The following is an 18096-nucleotide window of genomic DNA, read 5'->3' as shown; positions in this document are numbered from 1 at the left end:
CCTTCCTCTGAAGGGTGGGATGCCAGAGCATCTTTCTGAAGGCAATACAAGCGAGCTTTAGTCTGCTGGGAGTAATATTACCTTGACTTTCAGATGGGAAAAAAAGAGAGCATAATGGGGAATTCAGTCTTAGACTGCTGAGCTGTCATCTGACAGCCCAAACAAAGCTATTTTGGGCTGATAGCATGCTTTCTACTCACTCATATTCCATTACTCAATTTGGAGAACAAAGAACACTTTTCTGGGGAAAGCATTTATTTGGTTTCTAAAGACGAGTCTCCTTTTTTAAAGGTTATTTTATGTACCAATTTTATGTATGTGTACTATACATACAGTCATACATTCCCCCATGTTCCTCCCATAACACTAATATCAATATTTCTACTGTTCTGATGGGCTTTTGGATCACCTCCTGTTCCAGGTAACAACACATTCGAAAATGACATTTTTTTGATTGTCACAGTGAACAGTGCTTACCCAGGTACTACACCTGCACCCCACACTTCTTTTTTCTAGTTATCTGATTCTGTAAAGATCCTACAGGAAGAAGTTTGATTCAAAAGGGGAAAAAAAAGGTTTTCCTAGAAAACTCCTCTTTTCTTTACCATTTGTCAAATGTTATGGACAGATTTTCCCAAACTTTGTTCCAGGTGCAACAGGGTTATATTTGTTTATTTAACCCAGCATGGATAATGCCCAGAACACACTAAATGAATATTCCAGAAGACAATTTAACAGCATCAATTCCTTGCTTGTGCTTAGAAAAACACCCCCCTGCAGCTTCATCTCCCTCAGTAACCCGTGCCACCCATTACATCCTTGTTACCTGTGTCTTCTAAGGGCAGCTGGGGTTTTATTTCTTGCTCTGCTATGTCTGCAACAACCACAGCTGCTGCTGCTGCTTCAGGGGCTGGCTGTGGAGGTGAAGGTGGTGCCTTGACAGGTGTAGTGGACTCCGGGGTCTCAAAGGCTTCTTCAGAGTCAGAGCTCCTGGGGAAAATCAAATGAGAGACTGGTGAGCACAGTGAAGATCCACGTTTGCAGGTCAGGCTTGGGAATGCCGGGTTTCCTGAGCTGATGGCACCAGATCTCAGCTATCAGGCTGCCTCTGCATTTCCCAAAGGAGATTTTGCTGTATGGTTTGCAGAGCAGAGTTTCATGGCTGTGGTTTGCTCCCTATACAAGCATTTACGTCACTTGTGTTACACGAGTGCAAAGGATCTTCTCAAGAGACTTTCACAGCTTCAAAAGAAACAAAACCAAAATGAAAAAATCCCCATCTAAAATAGCACCAAATTTATGTGTATGTTCTCGAGGGCGAGAGAGAGCAGACACGGAGACATCTGAGGTGCAGCACACCCTTGAGCATCCTGTGCTTCCCATGGAATTTCACCACAGCCCTTTTCAAACAGGCCTTGTTCCACAGGGTAAGACAGCACGGAATCCTGGTATTATCAATGGCCTTTTTGGAGCACCACGTGCTCCCAGGGACACAAAAACCACAGGGACCACAATGGGTTGGTGGCAGCACAGCAAGGAAAACAGCAGCGAGCACCCAAAATGGAGCCACTCAAATGAAACACCAGCTTGAAAGGCAGCAGGTCTACAAAATTATGAGTAACCTAAACATTAAGTGAAGATCTAAACCATTCAAGGACACACCTGTTACAGCTGTACAGCCATAGGTCACTGTCCTTCTAGGTCTGGAAACTATAGGTCTTACTTGTTCTTTAATCAAACTGAGCCCAAATTTTAAACATTTCTTCTTGAGGCATTCTTTTGGGAACAAGGAATGAGGCAACAGTGGTGTCATACTCAATAGGCACTGATTCAATAAGCATTTCTGGTGGTCAGATGCAGTTTTGGACTGTTGGTCTGTGATGAAGTGAATCGAACATGGCCATTTGCTGAAGGACAGGACTGATCTGCCTCTTTCCAGGGATTCTGTGTGAGCCTGCAGTCTCCACTGCTCCTCATGGCTGTTCCATGCAAGGGGACAAAATCTGCCATGAAATGAAGAGCCATTTCATCTCCCAAAAGCACTCCACAAGCCATCCAAAACCAAGGACTCTTCTCATTCTGTTGAGTTAAAGGATAACTCTGAGCTGCCAGACTCTGTCTGCTTTCTTGAGACTCGCAATTATTATAAGCGGCTCGATGTCAGGAGAGGCACAAGCACAGGATTTGCATTCCATTACATTTGCCTAAATCTACCACAGCATGAAGCCTTCAGAGGGCTGGGGAAGAAAAGACCCCCAGTGTCCCCCCTGACAGCTCGAGGAGCACAGCAGACCTGATTCTCCCCAGCTGCTTCAGGAGAATCCCAGTGAGAGCTCCCACCTCCTCACAGGGCACATGTCACGGCCTGACACCGACTGTCTCATCACCTCTACTCCTGAGCAGAGCAAAAGGATTTCTGCTGGGTGGTAACTCCAGCTGCTTGCCTTGCTTGGGAGTGTTTAGAGTTTGGGGTTTTTTCTCCACAAATTTATGTTGCTGCCTGGGGAACTGCTCAAAGAAGTGTGTCTGGCTTTGGATGATCCTTGTTGCTGCAGCTTCCCCAAAATACCTTCTTTGTGTCACCTCTTAGACCACACTCATTCATCAGGTCCCAGAACAGTCACACAGAAACACATGGGCTGCATCATTTTAAACCATATCCCTACAAAGATGCAGCACCCTGTTCCAAGCATAAAATATTTTAAGTTTAGGAACAGCTGCAAACAAAGGGCTTCTGTAAACAAAGCTGCACAATAGGTATTCAACAAACAAACCCTTTCTCCTCCTTCCACAGAGCTGGTTCAGGAAACATTAAAGTTGAAGAATCAAAGACAAACAGAGCTGTGTGATATTTTTCCCAGTGTCATAAAAATAAACCTAGGAAGTTATCATCTAAACCAACAAAATGAAAGGTAATCCATCTCTGTCAGGCTTTCACATAGTTCCTCATTGTGCTGCACTTAATTAATGGTTCCACTCTCCTCATTTCAGACTCAAAGTCTTGCTTTGTAACACTGAAACAATAACATTTCAAATCCTTCTTTCCAAACTGTCTGTATAGCATATGTAACATATAGAGTAAATATATATATATACACATATATAAAACTGGAACAGACAAACCTCCCTCTATTTTCATACTTTACTCATATTAGTAACTGCTTTGTTAAACTGGTTTGATGGAGCAGTTCTGTGTCCTTCTTCAGTTACTGCAGAAGAATTGGGTACCTCCCTTTTGAATGAGCTCCCTTTGTTTACTGGGTCTCTTCCTTGGATGAGGTGGGCATAAACACTTGAACTAAAGAGAAATATCTGTTCTTTTTTGTTCACTGCATGAGTCTTCACTCTAGAGAAGCTCCCGAGTCTGTGGACAAACAGCTGAGGTGCCTCAGCTCCCACACAAAGTTTGGTTTTGCTAATAGTTAATAATTTCCAAAAGATTCTGATGCAATACTCCTAATTTTCAGCTATTACAATCAAGTAAGAACCGTATTAACCATAACTCAAATGCTGCTGTGTTGGTTATGGGAAGCAATTGTGCTCATTAAAAAAAAAAAAAAAGGGTATTTAACAGAGAAACACAAAGGGAAGCTCAACACTGGGAAAACCTTCTTTGTCACAGCGTGGGATCTGAGTGAGGGCATAAAACCTGGATGCACATAACAGCACTATGCTCCCAAGTCTGCATGACCTGCATCCTGGAAAAATGAGATTTGGGTTCAGTTTTCCTTAGTGATGGATGGTCTCTCTTACATAAGCTATTTTTATTTTTTTTTTAAGGTTACAGTCCTACGTTAAAACTGTAAGAAAAGACTTTCCCAGAACAACAGGATTTCCTGCGAGAAGGAAATGACACATTTCAGCCACTTCAGCTCTTAATGCCTTTTCCCTGAGAAATTCAGGGAATACAGGGAACAAAGGGAAATAACGCTGCTGCAAAGTTCTGGGTTGCGAAACAGATGATTGCCAAACTGCGCCACGCCGTGAGAGTCGGCACCGATTCAAAGCTGCACAGGGAGCAGCCACCACGGGCCCAGCTGTGGGCAGGATCTCACAGAAAAGGGCCTTGGACCATCTGGAATATTATTCCCAAGCCCCAGCCAGGGATGAAGTGGGATGAGATGGGATGCTTGGGTTTCAGACGTGGAGAACTCATCTGCTGGCCCCTTTTCACGACGTTGTGGAGGTGGGATGTGCAAGGGCAGAGCCTGAGCCCTGCAGGGCTGGTTTGAGGGGCAGTGATGAAGTAAGAGCTTCAGGAAGGAATATACATTCACACATCTATTTAGCCAGCCTGGGAAACTAGTGGGAGATTGCTTTTCTAACATGGCATATCTCTCCAGCTGTATCCTTTGGGTTTTGAATATATCAGGCAAAAAAGATACAGATTGCAGAGGCTACAAAGTATTCCTCTAGTCCACTTCTTTCATCTCCCTTCTCACAAGACAGCCAGCAAACAGTAAACACAACACACGCAGATGGGGTCCAGCAGCAGGGGAGAACAGAGAAATGAAAGGATCATACTGCAAACCTGGCAACACTACATCAACTTGTGGAGCCTGAGCTCTCCCACTCTCATCTGGGAAGTCTGAGCCTCTTGTCCACCCAGTTACATAAATCTCTGGAGGAAATACTGAAAGGGAGTCACTGGGCTTGACTCCTCTTCTTCACCTCTGGCAGTGTGGAAATCCAGCCTCATAACTCACATTACTTTTTTTTTTTTTTTTTTGTAATCCACAAGCACTTATAATTTTAAGTCCTCCCTGATTTCAGAATGAAAAATTGCCTTTTTGTCACTGCAGCTGGAAAGCACTCAGGAAGCAGGAATGAGATTCCTTATTCCACTGCCTCTCCTCGCTGTTTCCCCTCATCAGGCACAACAGCCTCTGAAGGGAGGTCATCCCAGTCACCACCCAGAAACTCAACTCATTAAAAAGCAGTTTGCAGCAGAGCTGTGGCCTTGGGCTGTGTTGGGAACCCTGCCATGTGCCTGGGGTTCCTCTAATATTTACACTCCAGCAGCATAACCAACACAAGTGTGCTCTCTGGTTTTATTTCCCAGCACAGAAAGAGGGGTCTGCTGTAAAAAAAGAAACTTCAAAGCAAGGCTTCGACACGAGGACCGAGGTCAGGAGCACCTCTTCCTATGGAGTGGCACAAGTGAGCATAACTGGAAGTGGGATGTGCCAAGGGAGGTCCACGGGCTCTTGTGGATTTACCTAAATTCAAACCTAAATAGAAATTTATTAAGTGCTTAGCCTGCTTCCAAAAAAAGTCCCAGAAAAACATGCTTAACTACTTTATGGAGCACTGATCTACTGGTGTGCAATACAGACAGCCTGGAGAGGAATGGGGGGGGTGATATTATGAATTTTTGAAGCCAGGAGCTGGAGCTGCATTATCAAGAAGCGCTGCCTGTGCTGGGAGCGGGGAAAGGGGGATGGACCAAAGAAGATGCTCTGCCTCAGCTGTGCTTGTGGAATCACAAGTAACAACATGAAGACTGGCTATAGGGGGATCTGCTCCATCAGAGCCGTGGTGAACAGCTCTGTAGTTAAATTTGTATGGTTTCTTTCAACCTTTGCACTTGGAAAAAGTATGATAAATTTGCCTTATTAGCGGAACACCCCCCAGATTAATTGAGGTCACTCGTACCTGTCAGCAATCTCACTGATGCCCAGCCAGCACTCCATAAATTCATCCTTCTCAGGGGTGACCAATAAAATCTATCGACCAGATGCTCTGTCCCTATGTACCTTTGTTCTATCGACATGACAACTTCAGTCTCATGGTGCATTTGGAAATACAAGATACTGGGAGGGAAAAAGTCAGGTCATTTTATAACACACACACAGAAAGCAACAACAAAACTGAAGTGTGCTCTGTTATCATCCAAGAGAGCTTGGAGAGTAATGCAATGAAAGCAAAGATTTACTGGACTCTCCCAGATGACGAGCAATTCCCCCCGATCAGTTTTAACTGGCAAGAATTCCTCCAGTCTTTTCAGTCTTTTCCTGAGATACAGCTGTACTCCCTGAGGGGAAGGAGAAAAATGGGTATTTTTGCTTTTTTTCCCGTCTCATCTTTAGATCTACATGTTCTTTACAACTGGCTAGAGCTGCAGTTCAAGGGGAAAATACCTGTCCGAGTACATCCATCGCCTCTAGGCCATGTAAAACCACACCAGAGTCAGCTGCAGATCTGTTTCCCTGAGCCTTAAGAATCAAACAAGAAATCAGAGTGCTCAAGGCTCGTGCATCTGTTCCCAGGGGGACAGTGCTCAGTTCCTGCATGGAGGTGTTAGCAGGGGTCTGAGGCAAACACTGAGCCCAAGCACTTAGGTCTAGCACTATCTAGACCTAAAAGCAACAGATTCCAACAGATCTGGCCCTCCAAAGCACCTGCAGCTCTTATATCATGAAGTCAAGGTATAAATTTCACATGAGTATTTACTGAACAATTTATCATTCACCATGAGAGGAAACTCAACCAGCGAGAAGAAAAAAAAAAAAACACCCAACTTTTTACAATGTTCAATTTAGTGCTGAAGATTAATTTTGGCTTTCATTCTTGTAAATTCCACTGGGAGATGAGCTGGAAGTAAAAGGGAGGAATGAGTTCTGTAGTCTCACCTCCATCGATCATTTTCAGAGATGATCCTCATAAAACCTGCATGAATAATTCAGGTGTGGTTTACTGATGAGATCAGAACCAAGGATGCAGGAGTGCCTGTGTGCTTCTGAGGTCAATCTGTTTGCCTGTTACTTAAGCAGGCACTTTAACTGCAGTGGCAGGAGCCACCCAGGCTGATAGATTTGGAAAGACACTCAGTAACTCCAAGGCTTAAGAGTTCCTAAAGCCAGAGAGACAAGGCACTTGGAGATGTGCATTAATTCCTGTCAGAGCTCATTCACTGCAAACCATCCGATAAAACCTTTTTAAATTTCCATTTTCAGTGCCATTTTCAGTAGTTAAACTGATTTCCCCACATAATTCTTAAAAAAAACCTCAAACCAAATAACAAGCAAAAAGAGGCAGGATGGTTCAGCAACACAAAGACCAGTCCTACTCTCAGCTCTGGCTCTGAACTGCTGCAAATACATGGAATCATAAAAGAGTTTGGGCTGGGAGGGACCTTTAACTTTCATCCAGTTCAATGGTCTTGGTCAGTTCACTTCTGCATCCACTCAAGTCTGCCTTATCTACTCAGGCTGGGATCTCTAAATAGCACAAACAGCTTCTTACTGTGGATGGATGAAGAGTCCAGAGGGGGGAAAAGATTGCTCAGTACACATTACATTTGAAGGCTTCTTCCTGCTGTTTATATAAAATTAAATAACTGACAATCTCTTTATAATTCATCTTGTGGTATCACTCATGTTGCAGTTACACAACTCTAATATAGAGATACACACAATTGTTTTTTTTATTTTTTTTCCCCCTTCAGACTCTTACAAATCCAGCTCTGGATCATAACTCAAAGATCATCAAGAGAGCCTAAATGGTAATTCGTTTCCTGGAGATCAAGTTACCACTTGAGGCCAGCATCCATTAGCTGACCCAAGGGCCTGCTCACAAGGACCATGAATATTCTGCAGCTACAACAAAAGGTCACTTTGTTCATCCCTGCACTAGGTCAGGATAATATCAAGGAAGTGTCAGCTTTCTATGCTATAATTTTTGTACAGTATTTGCCTACTCAGCTAACATGACATTCCACAATAATTAGATTCTTTTAAGGTGATGATTGTTAGCTGTGTCACTGCTCACCTACATGCTTTGAATACGAAACATCCCCGCAGATTTTAAATTTTAATAATTAATTTCTACAGCAACACACACAAAAAAAACATGAAGATTGCCACAGTACAGTGATCTGGTTATTTTAGGTATTAAATATTAATGTTTGGTGTCTGAGTTACTCTGCCTATCAAACCTAGCACCCACGGATCTGTTAAACTCAGGGTTTTAAAAAACCAACACAAAGACACAAGGTGAGAGGCATAAACCTCACAAACAACATTTCCCTTATCTCTAATGAAATGCACCACTGAAATTACAGAGCTTCTCTAAAGAATTCAGGAGAACAGGTATCTCTGCACCCACCCTGGAGGTTGGACCAGACCATCTCCAGGGTTGGTCTCTTCCAACCTCAAGAATTTCGTGGTTCTGTGAAAACGTTTTGCCCAGAGATCAGCAAAGCCACCAACCTCAGCCCAGTCTGCCAAATGGGGGGTGGCACTTCAGGGACCATGGAAAGCCATCTGCCTTGCTGCCTCTGCCCTCAGGGGGAACGTTCTCAGTGCTGGGTCTGATGCTTGTACTGAGTCAGCAGCTGGGGGAGGTACAAACATGTCACTTAGGTGTCACCAGACCCCATTTACAAGGCAGTTCCTTTAGGGACACATTTGTGACCATTAGCTATTAAAGGACCTCTCTCACTCAGTGACAAGATCACCCATCCCACGATTAAATACATTCACAACAAACCCACGCTGTGAGGGCACTAAACACAAAATGGGTCACAGGAAGGTGATGCTGAGAGGGAAACAGATCACCAGCCTTTCCTTCAGCTCACATCCTGCCCCTACAGGCACGATTCCTTGGTCCCATTGGAACATCACTGCTGATGTGCACACGCAGGATGAGCATCAAGCCTTGCAAATGTAATTAAATCATGTTTGGTACCACCCAAGGTGGCCACAGGAAAACCAGAGGGGATTGGATTCTGAGGGTCTGCTCCAGTGACACACAAAATGCCCCAGACTACACCAGAAGTCTGTGGGAATTTCAGCTTCAACAATAATGCTGGAGAATAGTTTTAGTCTTACTTTATAACAGTCACCTCTGCTGAGTCACCAGATCTTTTACTTTTACTTTAAAACTGGATATGAAAAAGAGGTACAACTCCAGCTTCTTTAATCACAGCAATTTAAAATAATTTTATGGAAGAAATCCATGAATGGGGATGAAGTTAATTTCCTTGGTATCTTCATTCTTTATCCTGCTATCTTTCTGATGCATTAAAACATTAATTGAAAACAGTTCTGTAGGACAGAAAGAGAAATAGCATTTTTTTAGAAAAGGCTTTTGTGGAAGAACACATACAATCAAAGCTGGCAGGTTTAAACAGACATTCTGTTTCACATTCAAGAACAATATTCCACAAAATCATCTGCAGTTGCTTCCTCAGCAGAGGCATTCTGCTCAACACCAGGGCAGGATAAACGTCACGTGTTCACTTTCTGCCACAACGCAGCAGAGGAGCCTCCTTTGCAGCTCTCACTTAGGAATAAAGCTTTTATCAAATAAATCCCGTTCCACTGAAACGACAAAGACCTACTTTAGTGCACTGCAATTCCACCAGAGCTCATACTGACATGGATGTGGGCAGAAAGCAGGACTTTGTTATCATTTCAGTGTAAACACCCCTGCAAGACTCCCAGAGAACGTGGCTCTAGGAAAATAATCACTGCTGGAACAAAGGTGATACTTCCCGGCCCACAGGTGATGTGTCACAAGGTTTAACTTGGGGACACAGGGAGGAAGGTCATCCTGCAGTCAGTCATTCCCCTGCCCAGCTCTGTGCCCCAAGCCCCAGGGTGTAACATCCCCTGCTGCCCTGGAGCATCCCAGCTGGAGTGCAGATGATTTACACCAGTGTCAATTTGATGCGAGAGGATAAACAGGCTCAGTTACACACTGCTGCTGATCTGATGCTGCTGGCCATTCACAGCTCCTCCAGTAACATCTCACTTCCAGCTTCCAGCCCTGGGATAACTCCGTGTCTGAGCTGAGAGACAACAATCTGGGTTTTCTTTTTTTTCATAGGTGAGTCAACGTAAATAAAATGCTCCGGCTCCCCTTTTTGGATGGTCATGTGGGACTTCAGCAACGGAAAATAATCCCTTGTGTGTTATCCAAGCCACACAGGTCACTTTGGGAATGTGTCTTCCATAATAGATTGCAAAAAGAAACTCATGGATACCTTAGACATTAATCACTTGCTATAAAAAGGCCAATTTCTCCTCATTGGATGGTTGTATTTAAAGAACAGGATTAGGAACTGCAGTGGAGGAGAATTAAAAGGGCACAATCATCTTAAAAATAATGTTGATTTTTGGGTTTTAGCCTATTGTAGTATAAGCCATCTCCCTACCACAACTGAAATGGGAAGAAGGAATTATTTTTTTTCCTGCTTTTTCTCCTTGTTTATTCAGCAATTCTGAGCGTATTTTGTGCAGAAGCCAAATTCCCACTCCCCCAGCAAAAGCCATTTCCTGCTCTCACACAGCAAGCAGAGAGAAACGTCTCAAGCTGTGGGAAACCACATCTGAAGGAAAAAAGACTGCGGGATATAACATGGCACACTTACAGCAGCACTTCAATCTACTTAAATCATTTTTCTAACTGATTAGCAAGAAGTTCCCCATATTGCTTTAAATCATGTTAAATTTCTCCTTTTTATTGCTTTTCTTGAGATCTGGCAGGGTATGTTTTTCAACAGTACTGATATACATGAATAATGAAATGACTCCCCATCCTTTCTGGCCAGCCTGCTTTCTCTTTTACCGGCTTCAGCCTGAATAATGAAAATATCTATGCTTAGAGAAACAGGACTCAGAACTGAAATTGTATTTTTAATCCCTATGCTCTTCTCAAGCAGATGCTTTATTCTCAGAGGTGCAAGAGGAAGAAGCAATTTAATTAAAGGCACTCATCTTCAGACATCACAACTGCAAATATACTAATGTGTCCCTAAATCACCAGAGGCTGCTGAATACAAATCTCTGAAGAAACAATAAAGATGCAGGTTACCCCAATATCAAAGGTGGAAGATACTTAACACGAATATAACCAGTTAATACATCATAATCCCAGTCAGTGAGGCACTTTGTTCACCCTGGCAGGTTAGGGATTGGCATTTGAATCAGTAGTAGATGTTTAAGTATTTAATGCCATGGCAAATTATTTTTTTTTTCCTGCCATTAGTACTGAGCTCTAAAGTTTAAATCCAGGAAAGAACATCATTTTAACCAGCCTTTCAGAAAGCATCCAGGTGCCTGTGCTGCTACAACAACATCATCAACGGCTTCAGGGGAAACCAATCAGTAATTCATTTGGGAGCCAGAGCCACAGGTTCGGGATGGCTTTGTTTATTGGAACCACCTTCCAAATGCAGAGAGGCTTTGCAGAGCCTCATCTCTGCTCTGCCACACCGCTCAACAGCAGGACCCGGGGACAAAACAGCAATTGTGAAGTGTGAAGATGAACGTATGACACTCGTCATCCCTGGGGACCGGTTTGTCTGGAGAGCATGGAGATTGCTGGGAATAGTGAGATGTGGAAATAAGGCTGTGTTCCTGCAGTGCTCATGGTCCTTCCCTTCAGAAAGGAGGTAAGGATTACACGGGGATGGAGAAGAAGGGAGGCAGGGAGACCCTTTACTAAAAAGGAAAGAGGGGAGAAAGAGCCCCTCTGCTTTCAACCTGCTCCATATTCTGCTTGTTTGACCCCTGCACAGCCTCCAAAAAGCTGCCAGGGCTTTGCAAGATCCCCTCTAACCCTTATTCCCTTACTTCAACACGTGAAGCAGCTGCGTGGATAGAAACACGGCCAGCAGGCCACAGGAGCAAAGGGAAAAAAAAAATTATATCTCAATCTCTTAACAACAAAATCTCTGATCGGGCCGTAATAATTCCATCTCCTGACTCAGGGTGGTTTCCCGCTGACTTCATCCGAGCTGCAGCTTTCCCTGTGCCACGGGGCACCCTCCCTGCTGCCCCAGCTCTCGGCAAGCAACAATGAATCCATCATCCCTTGCCCGTAGGTGCTGCGGGAACGCCCGGCTCAGGAACTGCCGACTCAGCACAAACAGCGCGATGGGAAAAAGCAAATCCCTGATGTGCAGTGGCACCTCCACCAGCTGGGCTGCCCGCGGCGCTGCCAGGTGAGGAACGCGGTGCTCAGCCTTCCCTTCCCTTCCCAGGATCCCGCACTTGGGAAGTTGAACAAAGGGATTCCAATTCCTTGCTCATCCTCCCTCTCTTTTAGCAACCAAACCCTCTTCCCAGCAAAACGCTGGACTCATTTCTGAGGAGAGCGATGGACTGTTATTACCAAGACCAATAAATGCAGGTTTTATGCTGAAGGAAGTCAAAACTCACAAGCAGGAGTGGATGTGACTGTAACTGCTAGTCACTGTCAGATATAAGCCTGAGAAACAAGATGCTTTTGTTTAGGAAAACCCTACCGTGTAAATTTGAACATAATTCTAAAGATCCGGTTTAATCAAAATCAAATAAGCCTAAAACAATAAGACACTGATTTTTCTCGAAGTTTAGTTCTCATCCCAAGAGAATCAACAGCCCCAGTTCTTCCTCTGGCAAGGAAGAGGTTTCCCAAGCACCCATTCATCTCCTTAATCACTCCTCCTAGCAGAGGGACAGGAGCTGTAGCAAACGGTACTGCAGGGAGGCAACAAACAAAATTAAGAGAGTTCTACAGTTACGCCGAGGTCTCTCTGAGACATATGCATCGTTTTTTAAACCAAAATTCAGTTCACATGCTGTATGTTTAGACAGTCTATGCTGCAAATTCCAATTTGGTTTCTAGAGCTAAGGAGGGATCTCACTATCTTGCCTGCTGTCACCATCAGTGAAGGCTCTCAGGCCAAAACATGCCTTACAAGAAACCTTGAAACCTCAGATTGTGGTGGAAAAAGGAAATTAATTTGATTTTTTCCCATTAAGCTGTCTCTCTGGTGCTAATGGGAATACAGAACATGATATCCACAGCCTGCTACTGAATTCAGAGGGTTGCTTCAGAGCATTTAAGGTTCTGAAGGGAAATAACACCCTTTTTTCTTCAGCTTTTCCATAGTAAAAAATACATTGCTTGTTTGTTTCTCACCACAATCCCGCCCACCTTCTCAAAGGGAATGCAAACTGCATTGAATTTCTAGCTGTAATTACAACTCTGCCTCTTGCCACTCAAAAGCCTGTTAACCTGGACTAAATAAGAAGTCCCTTACAAAGCTAAAGCCTTACAAAGCATCAGAGATGGATAAGGAAACGTAAGCAAACACAGAAACTGTGGGTCTTCAAACAAAGGAAATGTGTTTGTAACACAGAGATCTGCTTTTCAAGGTGCTGCAATCACATCAGAGAAGCACTGAAAGCATGCAGACTGCTGCCTCTTGAAACTGTCGAGCATCTTTGATTTCAATCTAGCAATCAGCTCCTCTGACTGCCGGGTCAAGCCGAGCAAAAAAGCAAAGGCAGGCAGGGAAGCGGCTCTGCCGGTGAGTGGCAGCCACGAGGAGCGCGCAGGAACGCCTTTCCATTCATGTTTTCACCACCCCGCATCGGTTTGCGTTTCCCAATTTGCCTGCGTGTCAGAATCCATCACGGGCGACAGCAGCTCCACTGCACGTGGCACAGAGTACCCCACTCTGCGTGGAGAGCTCTGCAGCACACGTGGGTTTGCCAGATGTGCCTTGTTAATAGAAGGGTGAGGGGGTCTGGGGTCTTTTGATTTCGCTTTCAAGTCCAAACGTGACCTGCCTGCTTCTAGTGACAGAAGTGGTGGTTGATGTAACCACCTCTCGCATCAAAGGAAGCGCTGTCACTGACTTGGGAGATGAGATCCTTTGGGCTCAGATAAGGGAGGTGGGAATAAAAGACGGGGAAGCTTGACAGAAGAATCTCCTCGTTAACTTCTGATACGTCTCCTCCTAAGTGAAACATCCCCACGTCTTTCAGAATTTCACCCTATTTAGTAGACAAATCTAGTAGATAAGAGCATCCTCGAACTATTGATGGGGATGCTCGCTGATGGTTGTCAACGAGAGGAAGAGGAAAAATTTACCTTCCTACTCCATATGCTGACAACAGGCAGCACTATCTGCCAAGGGATTAACTAAATAGCAATTCAGTAATGGCAGCCTCCTTTCCTCCCAGGATCCAAACGATTTCAAAAGACATACATCCCAGTCTTCCACGTATATATAATCATTATGACCATTTTCCAATGGATGAGCACGTAAAACCGTGCAAATATTTTGCCACGCTCATTTCGTTCAAACTTTTAGGAACCACACAATGGATTCTTCCAAGCTTCAGAGACAGAAAAATTAAAAATGTGGCAGCAAGCAAGGCACGTGCAGAGATAAATTATGTGTATATACACCCTTACAAGTAGAACAGCTGCTCACGTCTCCTATGCACAAAGCTCAAAACTACCCAGTGTAAATTTTTATGAGTCTTTCCCGAACAAAAAGACCACGCAGCAGAAGAAATAATGAAAAAACCAACCCACCAGGGCACCAACGTCTTGGCCTGCTCCCAACGATCAGCAACATTCAATTTCTTTTTTGGAGCCTGATCCAGCTCCCAGTGAAGTCAGTGGGCATTTCACTATCGACTTCAGTGGGAGCTGGCTCGGTCTGCAGTCATTTTCCTCTTGGATTGGCAAGGGATGGGAATGTTAGAGACGCAGCAGGTAGAGCTCCTAATGGGAGGAAATAACACATCACCAGCCCTTTGGCAGATCGCAAAATGGGCAGCTGCTGAAGGGGCAGCAACCACAATGCCTCGCAAAAGCGAGGTGTGGTTCGTGCTCAGCAGAAAGGAACCCTTTCCGCTGGAGAAGAGGTACGATTCAGAGGTGACAACTGGCTAAGAGCTGCCGACATTTAAATCCCCAGCAACATTTCCAGTTCGCTAAGACTTTAAAAACACTAGCAAGAGTTAGAAATACATCATTATCACAAAGAAAAGCAGTGAGGTGTAGGTGGTAGCACCCGGCAAGCTGATTTCTGTTCACATCCTCAGCAGGACAAGGATGGTATCACAGACAGCACACACGAGGACACCGTCAGCAGCACCAGATGTGTGCAGGCACCCAGCAAATCCACGCACACCGAGCATCATCACACTGTCATTTGCTTTCATTTCAACCGAGTCCACTCCTGTTATCTGATAAGAAACGCGCCCTTGATTGAGCTAAATCTGTGGCCGCCAGGGTGCCTGCTGCGATTTGCTAAGCACATGACAGCGCTCATAACGTCAACAGAGGTCTGAACCACACCACTTTCATCTGCAGTTAACTTTTATTGTCAGGGGCTTCCCTTGGGCTTTCCCTTTTTTATCATTCCAAATTGACTTTTCTTTTCTCTTTAAATAGAAGGGCAATTGTCTGCTGCCAGTGAGTGAGTGCTTACAATCCACAATGAGCAACAGAATAGCCCAGGCTGTCAGTGTCAATACCGGGTTTATTACAAATACTTTTATCTTGGCTGAAGCACATTTACATTAAAATTGAGAATTCGACATGCACATGCAAAAAGGGCACATTTAATCATGCATGCACTCTAAATTCTTAACCTAGACCCCTTTTCACCATCGATTCTAACACCAGTTTACCTCTATGACTGTGTGTTTAGTGAAGAAGTCCATCACAGGACACTTTGGAGGGACTCCTAAAGCAGCAGCTATTCCAGGAATTTGTTTGCCTCTGTACTGTTTTGATGCTACTCTATTGCAGGAACGACTTCTGACCTACATCCCTCTAATCTAATGAACTCAGGGCAGCCAAATCCAATCCTGCTTTCCCTTTGGAGGAGCTGTCTCCTGCAGGCAACAAGCCTCTGCTGATGGTTGAGGTGGTGACTTCAGGGATGCTGTAACCCCGTGGGCAGTTTCCCAACTTGCCTGGGACATGGCCAGACGTTTCTGCCTCTGAGCCATCACTGCCATTAAGGAATTTGCTTGTGTGTGCAAAGAGAGTTAAATGCAACCTCATCTGAAAAGCCCTGGCAAAAGTTAAGAGTGATTAGGGTATGAAGGCAAAACCTCAGACCAGAGCTGATGGCCATGACATCCCTATGAGAACATTCTCATTTCAGAAGACAGGTCTGTATTTCCTCAAGGATAAAGAAACACCTTTATTCTCATCTTATTTTAAAGGGTGTTTAGTTGAAGAAAATGGCACACTTGTTTAGTGATTTATCTAATTCAAGGTTAGTAATACCTGCCACAAACTCTTCCCAAGGACATCAACAGTTTCTGAGTGATGTCTGTGCTAAAAAAATGTATCTGTTGATTATGCTAGGCCTTAAAGGATCAACTTGAAACCCCACAAGAATGACTAACTGCAAGAGATGAGCATGTTTATGTGTAAAAGGAGCCACTGAGGTGACAACATAATTTACTCCTGTGTCCCCAAAATGTATAAATATGTACATATACACCTCGACCAAGATGTTCCTCCAACAGAATGCATTCTCAAAAGGCTGTGAAAATTGCAGATAAAAAACCCTGAACCCTGTATTAGCTACGTCTCTTTTATTGCCCAGGCCTCAGATCACTGTCAAAAATCAACACCAGTTTATGCAGATGAAAATGCAATTTTAGGTGCTTTAAAGGCAACGAGGCATCGGTCTATTCCACCATGTTATTAAAATAGGTGCTATTTATAGGAATGTCAGATGGAACCACAGAGAGAAAAAAAAATCTTAATTGCTGAAGCTACACATCAGAGGAACAAAGGATCCAGAAACGCTGTTAGGCCTGTATTTTACAACTACAGCAAGACACTATCAAGCAAACCTATCTGCTAATATACCAGAATATGACAATAGGGAGCATATACCTACTTGTAAGGCCAATTACAGAGGCAAAACTATCACTTCCTGCTCTGTCATTCCCCAGTGACTCTGAAGCACTTATCTCAAATATACAAATGATGTCCCAACCATAATCAGATCTATCTTAACAAGCAGACATTACGTTAAAAAAATTTCCAAGAGACCTGTATGAGGCAGTTGATAGACCAGCCCTAATGGATAAACACCCAAAAAACCTACCAAAATGCACAATCAGTAATGAACGCAGTAGTAAGACACGTTAGATAAATGTGATTTATATAACTGAAATAACAAAAGGAGACAGACAAGGCAGTTCTTCCTTAGCTCCATTCAGAGCTAAGGTCCACCCTCCAGCATTCCAGCTTAGGAGTCCAGGGTGGATGGTTAGGGAGAAAAGACTGTTGGCTAACTAAACTGATAAATCTTCCACCAATAAATGACAAAATCCTATTTACAAAGGGGAAGCGACGGTGCTGTTTCTCCAGGCACACACATATTTGTGCACTTTCACTGACGATTTAGCCATCTGAAAAAGTGCCAACTTGTTCTGAACCAAGCACTAATTGTCTGCCTTTTCCTCCCTCCCCCAGTGAATCTTTCAGAGCTGGCCTTCAGTGAGGAGAGATCTAAGGACACCTTGCTTATGATTCATCACAGGATAATAATGCCATGACAGGGACGGATGCTGACAAGGGTGATGTGACCCAAAAACCGGTATCTGTATAGAGAAAAGCAAAATGGAGAAAAAAAAAGGAAAAAAAAAAAAAAAAGGCAGTGAAATGGAGCTCCACGCAGTGCATAGTAAATAAAAAAACACAGAGGTGGTGGGTTTGGGAAGGGGCTGGGTTTTTTGTTCGCTGGCAATGGTCATTGTGTTTGATCGATTATGCACCCGAAACACGAAAAGGACGGTACAGATGGAGCGCAGCTCCCGCTCGGCACAAGCCATCCGATTCGGGCAGCCAGGGAGAGCTGCCCTGGTTCCGGGGCAGCGCCGAGAAATCCACCTCAGCTGTGCCTTCAGCCGGCTGCGATCAGCAGCGAACAAAGGCCCCGCAGGCAGGAGCCGGTCCCGAAGGCAGCGCTCAGGATGAGAGCGCGGCTGCGGGCCCGGCAGCGCAGGGGGAAAGAAGGGGGAGAGCAAAGGCAATCGGCACTTACATGGCCTCTGACGGCTCCCGGATCAGGCCACCTGTCTGTGCCTGCTGCAGGGACTGCGACCCTCCCATCCTCAGCGCGCCCGTGGGTCCAAGCTAGACACGAGCGGGGCCAGCTTCCTCCGTGATTCCACCGGCAAGGAGCCCCGGCAGCTCTGGCTGTGGAGAGGCTGCAATGCTGCAGTGCAGATGGAAACAGCTGCTTGCATCAGTGGCAGCACGAGCAGAAACACTTCAGCAGCTTCTCTTCTCTGAACTGTTGCCAGTTTTGGTGGTGGGTTGCCTTTTCTT

At 44.6% G+C, this 18096-nt stretch overlaps 1 protein-coding gene across 4 annotated transcripts in view; it reads right to left on the bottom strand.

The window, feature by feature from the left end:
- TACC2 (transforming acidic coiled-coil containing protein 2) overlaps positions 1 to 18096 on the bottom strand; it is a 124390-nt gene that overhangs the window by 41074 nt on the left and 65220 nt on the right. For all 4 annotated transcript variants that reach the window (XM_027906195.1, XM_027906192.1, XM_027906193.1 and 1 more), the window contains one exon: positions 827 to 990. In XM_027906195.1, coding sequence (XP_027761996.1) covers positions 827 to 990 — 164 coding nt within the window. The remainder of the gene's footprint in view (positions 1 to 826; positions 991 to 18096) is intronic.

This window comes from Empidonax traillii, unplaced genomic scaffold, assembly GCF_003031625.1.
Source record: "Empidonax traillii isolate 1590-97213 ecotype Southwest subspecies unplaced genomic scaffold, ASM303162v1 scaffold1257:size348801, whole genome shotgun sequence".
Taxonomy (NCBI): Eukaryota; Metazoa; Chordata; class Aves; order Passeriformes; family Tyrannidae; genus Empidonax; species Empidonax traillii.
Note: the sequence above shows the minus strand (reverse complement) of the source record. Positions and strands in the feature narration are given on the sequence as shown.